Source organism: Limulus polyphemus, unplaced genomic scaffold (assembly GCF_000517525.1).
Source record: "Limulus polyphemus unplaced genomic scaffold, Limulus_polyphemus-2.1.2 Scaffold1551, whole genome shotgun sequence".
Classification (NCBI taxonomy): domain Eukaryota; kingdom Metazoa; phylum Arthropoda; class Merostomata; order Xiphosura; family Limulidae; genus Limulus; species Limulus polyphemus.
Window position 1 is genome coordinate 144,184 of NW_013667161.1, and position 8,804 is coordinate 152,987.

The 8,804-nt window shown below is 32.7% G+C and overlaps 1 protein-coding gene across 3 annotated transcripts in view; it reads left to right on the plus strand.

Moving 5' to 3' along the window:
- Positions 1 to 4,148: 4,148 nt before the first annotated feature.
- The window catches only part of LOC106464059 (ABC transporter G family member 21-like), a 43,153-nt gene continuing 38,497 nt past the window's right edge, over positions 4,149 to 8,804 (plus strand). For all 3 annotated transcript variants that reach the window (XR_002611633.1, XM_022391725.1, XM_022391726.1), the window contains exons 1-2: positions 4,149 to 4,253; positions 6,177 to 6,277. Coding sequence is in view for 2 of the 3 variants with exons in the window: in XM_022391725.1 (XP_022247433.1) it covers positions 4,178 to 4,253; positions 6,177 to 6,277 (177 nt within the window). In the remaining variant the exon portion in view is untranslated. The remainder of the gene's footprint in view (positions 4,254 to 6,176; positions 6,278 to 8,804) is intronic.

Consider the following 8,804-nt stretch of genomic DNA (forward strand, 5'->3'; position numbering starts at 1 on the left):
GTCTTTAAAAACAGCAAAAGATGGATGGCGCAATACAAAACAATCGGTGGGCCCGGCATGGCCAGGTGGTTAGGGCACTCGACTCGCAATCTGCAGGTCGCGGGTTCGATTCCCTGTCCCACCAAACATATTCGCCTTTTCAGACGTGGGGTGTTATAATGTGATGTTCAATCTCAATATTCGTTAGTAAAAGAGTTGGCGGTGGGCGATGGTGACTAGCTACCTTCCCTCTAGTCTTACACTAATAAATTAGAGACGGCTAGCGCAGATAGCCCTCATGTAGCTTTGCGCGAAATTCATAACAAACAAACAAACAAAACAATCGGTGGATAAACAACTATAATTCTATAAAAAGAAGCTTGTTACCAAATACTTAAGGTGAGGTTGTGGCGATTGGATATCAGTCGTTGTCGTGTTTAGTAGCGTATACAATTATTACTTAAGTATAATTATTAATTCATAACTTTTTTAGTATTACTACATATTAATAGATGTTTGTCTACCATACTTTTGGGCAATTTAACAGAAAACAAAAGCATAGATTTTTTCAGGTCAACTATTTTAAAAATCCAACAACAAATAAATGGTGAAATTTCGATGTAAGTTGACATTTAACTAATAAAAGCAGCAACTTACCTTACTATCAAAACGATTATGTTAGTTATCTTAGAGCTATCTCATAAACGCTAATTAGCTCTTGGTAGTGTGGTACTTATTAATACTATAATATGATTTATTTCTGGAAAATATAGTGTTAATACAAATGTAAAATGTATATATATATAGTAATCATTCATACTTCGATTCTTTGGTTATCATAAAGTCATTTTAAGCTAGTTAGCGTAAAGTTATTAATAGTAAGATTAATTGCTGCTTTTTACAAAAATTAAATTTAAATTTCATTACTTATTTTTTATTGAATTTCAAAAATGGCTGCCTAACGTAAGAGCAAACTTACTCGTTTCCTCTGTCAAATGTCCTATGTTTTTTTAAGTATATTTGTAAATCAGTAAGATATTCTATAGACACTGCACTTATACTCCAGGTAGGTGTTCAATAAGATATTCTATAAACACTGCACTTATACTCCAGGTAGGTGTTCAATAAGATATTCTATAAACACTGCACTTATACTCCAGGTAGGTGTTCAATAAGATATTCTATAAACACTGCACTTATACTCCAGGTAGGTGTTCCATAAGATATTCTATAAACACTGCACTTATACTCCAGGTAGCTGTTCCATAAGATATTCTATAAACACTGCACTTATACTCCAGGTAGGTGTTCAATAAGATATTCTATAAACACTGCACTTATACTCCAGGTAGCTGTTCAATAAGATATTCTATAAACACTGCACTTATACTCCAGGTAGGTGTTCAATAAGATATTCTATAAACACTGCACTTATACTCCAGGTAGGTGTATGCACCACCTTAATTTATTTTTATTAAAAATATATTTTTTATCCTTTTATAATGCCTGTTTCATATGTATCGTTATTGGGTTTAAAGTTGTTTACGTTTTTTGTATCATCACTAATTTTTTGTTTACGGTATTGCATTTTCTGCGCCATTTGTTTTCTCTGACTGCGCGTTCAATGGACTTTATTTCAAGACTCTCAATAAAATTGTATTGATATTTCTCTGTATTTATTTTATTTTATTTTATTGTTATTTTCATACATAAGCTGTCTGTATAACTCAACCAACCTCATTTGCTAGAAAAATCAGTGAATAAACTGTTGTAGTTTTATAAAAGAAGTGTATTACTTTGTATTTGGTTGTCATTAAACACAAAACCACACAACGGACTATCAGTACTGTGCCCACTACGGGTATCGAAACCCGATTTTTTAGCGTTATAAGCTTTCAGACTCACCACTGAGACAGTTAAAACGTATGGTAACTTAGACTGTGGTGAAAGGCAAATATTGTTTATTTTTTTTCACCAAATATCAAGAGCCTTATCAGAATTTGTTATTTCACATACATCCAACAAAGAGCCCATTGTATTATCGTTAATCTTATGAAAATATTGATCACACAACAATGTAAGTGTCGTAATCATAATTAAGGTAAGTATCTTATTACTTTAGAAACACTGAAAACATTTGATATGCATCCTGGCTCATTACGACTCGGTCTTCACTGCTAATTAAAAGCGTACAGGTAGTAAACTTGCCTGAGAGTTACACGTGCTGTGTCGAGTCTCTGTGTCATTATCTCAAGAGGTCGATGTGTTGTGAACTCTTTGTAGGTTGGAAACGGCGCCAACTAGCATGTGGCAGCAAAATCTTTCACGGTAAAACTACAGTGAGTAATCAAACCGAGGATAAGTGACTTGCCTAATTAGAAAGCTTTCGTAATCTGGTTTCACCACCTTCGTAACTGAATAAGCTTTAAAGCTCAGCTGTAATTTTTTATAGCAGAACTCAGAGTTGAAATGAATCAATTTATGTACCTCTGTATTTTCTTATATGAGGAGTTAAAGATACAAATGTAAAAACATTGGATAAAAAGGTACAAGTTATTGTAATTTAGATAGGACAAGTGTACTTTCCTGCAGAAAGATAAATAAACAAAAATAGCACATGACTATAATATCCTCATATTTTCCTGCACACTGAAATCTTACTGGTTTGTTAAAATAAATTGGTTATTTTTAAATAGTCTAGAAGTTTTGGAGAAATGAACATGGGGCAGTATTAAGTATTAGAATGAAAGACGAAACATGACCATCTAAGTAAACCTAAACAAATAGTGTTTATTTTTTTTCCACCAAATATGAAGAGCTTTATCAGAATTTGTTATCTCACATACATCCAACAAAGAGCCCATTGTATTATCGTTAATTTTATGAAAATATTGATCACACAACAATGTAAGTGTCGTAATAATAGTTAATGGAAGTATATTATTACTTTAGAAACACTGAAAACATTTGACATGCATCCTGGCTCATTACGACCCGGTCTTCACTGCTAATTAAAAGCGTACATGAAGTAAAATTCTAAAGACATTCAATCATCAAGTTCTCAAAAATAATGAAATTCCTTTTTGGGTTATTCTCAAAATTCATTCAGAGCATTCCCATTATCCACTGATCATATCTAAGACCCTGGTACCCCAAGGAATGCCAATCAAGGGCTGTTGATGTTCTTATTTTCTTCCTGCCTTAAATCCCCAAATATACCTATTAGAATAATTTACAGTAAATCCATGTTTTGTTGTGTGATATATAATCAGGGATGTGTCATTTTTAGTGTAGTATAACATAGTACAAGCAAACTGTACAGACTTTTCCATAATAATTCATTTTAGCCTTTGTGAGGTAGAGAAGTTGGCATTTGTTTAAATTCATTTTCTTTTATTTCAGTTCTGTAACACTACCTTGTGTTTGCCCTGAGGCCAAAACACTCTGGCAGGTGGCTTCTACATACTAGCTGTAGTAAACATGTCATTAGAAAACAATGTGAGAGTGAAGCACGTATCTATAACCGTATTTATAGAAGCGACAGGATATATTTATTGACAAAATGAAAAGCAGTGATAGTTAAAAAATAAAACACGTATTCATTAAAATTAAATACACCACTACGAAACGGACTTAAGAGGTTATACGCATTTGATTTTCATATGCAGAAGAAAAATGTCTAATGTCATGTACAATCTTTTATTCGTTTTTATGTCTTATCCGTCATAGTTTAACAAAATAATGTTATGATGGTGTTACTGTAAACATTATGTACCCTAATACACTGCCCGAGTGAGACCACTGACTTATAAAGTTTAAATTTGAAAGCATCTTGCATGTGCTTCATTAAATATTGATTATTTTAAGTAGAGTAAAAGAGTTCGTATTTTGGTAGAGTCAAGTAAGAGAATTGTTTCAGTTGGTGTGTTTCTTGTATATCTTCACTAACATCTTAATTTCGTGAGGATCTTAAGCATGTTTTTTGGTATGTTCAACTTTTACCACAACTATATCCAGCCAATATCCATGTCAAGGTAATTTTATCATCGGATGACCACTTTTTTTTGTACAACTGTCTTTTTGATTTTTATATAGTTCTTTGGTAACTTATGTTGTTCAGTTTTATAGGTTTGCTGTTCTTTAAATTTGCTGGAAATTTTTCATTTAGTTCTCTGCTTTGCTTCGTCTACCAGACGCCATGCCATACCATGAGAAAATGGTCCAAGTAGAACATATTATTGATGTCTTGGAACTTAGACAATGTCTAAATACTAGTACGTATTCCGTTTTTTTGTTTTTTTTGCCTACTGACTTCAGATTTATCTTTATATCTTTTTTACATCAAAAATGAATATTCTATTCATAGTCGGATGGAAATTAGCCAGAAAGATTTTTTGCTTGTTATCAATTAAAATATTTTAAAAATATATTTACCAGTAAATATACAAAATATTTAATTATGGGAGTACTCATATATATGAGGGAGGGAGGGTGGTAGGGCTACGTTTCTTAAATATGAAAACTAAAGTACTTGTTTTTCTAGTTATTATTTTCAGTATAAATATGAAGACTTTAAGTGTAGTAATTGCTTTAAGCAAATCCTGTTTTCGCTACGTTTTCTTTGTTGTTATCTAGTGCACATTTCAGCTGTGTGTATTTAGTCTTTCATAACATGAAACTTGTTGTTTTAGACTGATATAAACACGAGTTATAATCTGAAAGTGTCATATTGCAACATACACATGAAGTTTTCTGGCAAGGGTCTACACAATTTCCTTGTGACAGGTTTCTCTGCAGTATTCCCAGTAGACTGTCAATTCGTCTGGTAGCAGATTTTACTTCGATACTATTTCCAGCTGGTGGGTTTCACTGCAATACTCTCGCACGCTACTATTACCCCTACTAACAGATTTCACTGTAGTACTCCCAGCACATTGCTTAATCCCCTATTTGAAGGTTTCAGTTCAATACTCCCATTGCTTTCTCAGCAGTATCTGTGACAGTCTAAGTTTCCTTTTTTGTAAGCTAGTTGAACAATACTGGGTTATTATAGTCAGTATTTCAATATCAGTATAAATATACCCTTCAAAGTTTGTCTTGGTAATTTTCCCTACCAAATTGGCATTTAAAAAACTCTTAAGATTGTGACATTCCAAGATTAACCTAAATACAGCTTTCAAATTCTTTATTGCACACTGTGACATAAATAGGTCGTTTAGCTCCATTTGTTTGTTTTTCATTTATCTTCTTGATCATTCTTGAAGAAATCAACTGGATAATGTAAGATATTTACTGCCCCTTTTCTTTGGGGCTCTTTGAACAAAAAAGTCAAAATGGACAATAGACAGCAGTATTCAAATTGTAAATAACAAATAATAAAGTTAAGGTGAATGAGTTATCATTTTCACGTTTCTTTTTCCAGAAACATGTCAATGGTCACAGGTATTCCTCGGTTGAAAGATGTAGAGTTTGCGGTAGCACGTGTAAGAAGTACTCTTTAATTTTGGTAGTGTAAACAAAATACAAGGATAGCAAAGATAAACCAACTCTTCTTAAATTGACCACATATATATGTCCTTATATTTTTTTCAACTGTAAATTCCTAATGGAATTAGTGAATTCAAATGGAGAACTATATTTGTATATATATATATATCACTTTGAAACATTTTTATAACGGAGATATAGGGCATTTTCTCAATTTGTTAATAATAAATGTGTAAAAAATGGTCAAATTAGGACCGAATATCAGGTGAACATTGAAACCCAAAAATCCAAAACTTGCGGTGGAGCGAGGATATGTGATCTATCTGATTGCTCTTGTTTGCTTATTGTATTTAAGTTTGGAATAAACTTCAAATGCCTCTTCATTTAACGCATGCACCTATTCGTGCACGTTGTTACTCCTGAAGAAATTTGTTTTTTTATTTCATAGGAAAGTCACATTTGACTGTCTGCTGTTTTTACCATGGGAAATCGAACCCCGGATTTTAGCGTTGTAAGTTCGCTGTCCCACCGGGGAACGCTGAAGAAGTTTCATCCAGTTTTTAAATGTAGATTTTACCAATAATGACCACGAAGCTTCAAACGAAGAGGAACATTTGCGTACATTTTGTATATTAAGCTGATATATTTGAAAAGCAAACCATCATTATAAATCATGATTTCCTTTATTAACCTAAATTTGTATATTTTAGGAATTGGAGATGAGATGAAGCGAGGGTTATCTAAAGGGGAGAAGAAACGAACAAGTATTGCGTGTGAGCTACTTACAAATCCAACTACCATGCTACTGGATGTAAGTATCGTTAATAGAACTTGATAAGGCGGATAGTCTTTGTATCTGAAGGTTCCGTCTTTTCATTATCATGTATTGCAAACTTGTATTTTATATTAATTATAAGTTCTATTTGAGAATAAACAGCTTATTATCTATAAACTATTAAGATTGACAGTGTGGAATACCATGCTACAGAAATACTGTTGTTTTTAGCGTAAAGATACATGGCTATCAGCGCTCTGTCTATCGCGGGAAATCCAATCCCGGATTTCAGGTTTATCGGTCTGTAGACTTATTCCTGGACTGCTTGACTGACTAAGTACATATCATACGAATAAGAAGATAACAATTGTGAGCCAGCCAAAACCCATACTCAATTTACAGAATATGTTTCTACTCTTTTTATTACTTTAATTAAACATTTGTGAGTGAGACCTTTTTTTATCAAGCTTCTCAAGGATAGACTCTTAGGCTGACTACAAAAAAACAACAACAAAAAACACGAGGAATTGTACACGAGATTCACGTTGTCTTTGCCTTTTTGAGACAACGACAACGTATGTTGGTCATGTCGTATGTCTTATTCTTCAGGTTGAAAAAAAATACATTTCAGATAACTTCATAAATTATCACCGTATCACTGATATGAGGTGTCTTTACGTTAGAACTATTGTATGTATCTACTGTGCATTGATAGAAAACTCAACAATGTGCGGCATTAGTTACCTAAAAAAAAAAACACTGGTTTTCAGCTACGAATGTAAGACTGCCATTAAGACTATTTAGAATGATGTGGGTGTTTATTCCAATATCTTCATTACACAAATAAATGCCCCCCAGTGGCAGAGCGGTATGTCTGCAGACTTACAACGGTAGAAACCGAGTATCGATACCCGTGGTGAGCAGAGTACAGATAGCATATTGAGTAGCTTTGTGCTTAACTTCAAACAAACACAAATAAATAAATCGTAGATGAATAGAAGCTAATAACCTAGATCAAGTAGTATGAGCTAAACATCAGTAGTTAAATTGATAAGATATTAACTTAAGTTTCAAATATTTTAATACATCCTTTCGTCAAAATTTGATTATGGATAATTGGTTTAAACGATATTCGACCTTAAAATTTAGACAAAAAAGACGTATTTAATAATACATCATTATATGTCTGTATGTATTATATATATATATATATATATGTATATAAATCAATAGGTCTAATGTTATGAAATACATTAATTGTCCATAGCTGATTAAAATCAACAGTACAAAACAATAATGGACATAATACAAAATAAAAACAACATTATTCTTCTATTACCAGTCCTTGTTGTCATCCTCAAGTCATAATGGATAATGTCTGTGGTTATAGCACTCAAACGCGTTGGGGATATTCCATCTGTTAGACAAGATCCCTACGCCGATGTCAAACTCGCCAGCAACTAAGGAAAATCAGTTGGTGGCGAGTTATGAGTTGAGTGCTTGAACCCACAGCATTTCAACTCCTTATGCCTTTCACTGTCTATAGCCAGTTGTGTGATGGCAGTTACCCTTAATATTCAAACATAACCTTAAAGTAGTAAACCACCCTAAGATTCTACAGTGTAAAATTCCACCCTTTTATCTAATATTAAAGATATAAAAAGCAAAATATATTCTTATAGTAGGAATAAAATACCTTATATTTATACAAATCTCCCAACCTCCACTCTTTTATTTAATAATTAGTGACACTAAACAGAACTAAAAACCCTTACCTTAATAGTTCTTAAACCCCCATCTCCCCACCCCCTTCAAAATATATATATATGTATATAGAAAGTTTGCTGTGTTCGGTCCATTGCAGGTATTAATATTAATAACTATGGTTATTAGTGTTATAAGCCCTTAAACTTACTACTGAGCCACTACGTGGTGGTTCAGCGGGAAGGGTTTATAACGATACCCGTGGTGAATAAAGCACAGATAGTCCATTGTGTAGCTTTGTGCTTAACAAATAACTTAAACATTAAAACTTTAAAACACATTTATAATATGATACAGTCTTCACTAAAAGAGATAAAAGTATCTCAACTTTTTATTCTTTGAAAATAAAATTTGAAAAGCCGCAGAATAATATTTTGCCATTTTCATTACAACCCTAAAAAGAAAAAAATCTGCCAAAGAAAAAGTTATTTGAATTTATTAAAACAGTTCACAATAAAAAAACCAACAACAAAAAACATTTATGAGTTGGCAAGGGACAATTTCCTGAGAGTTCGAACATGATGTTGATGGAAGTTTATTCGTAGTTTTCAGTTCCTTCAAGAAGCGAATCTCCACGAATGGTATATTTTTAGGATTGCGTTAACAAAAACTTTTCTCTATAGATAATATCCTTCCTGTATAATTGTGGACTTCCCAATTACGCGTAGGTGATTATAATTTAGTAATTTTGAATGTACAAATGTTTGTTATTTTGATACATTAACGTTACTGTATAGTGTAAGTCATATATACACCTGGAAAAAAGTTAAGCACCCCCGTGTTTTTTTCAAGTGATTCA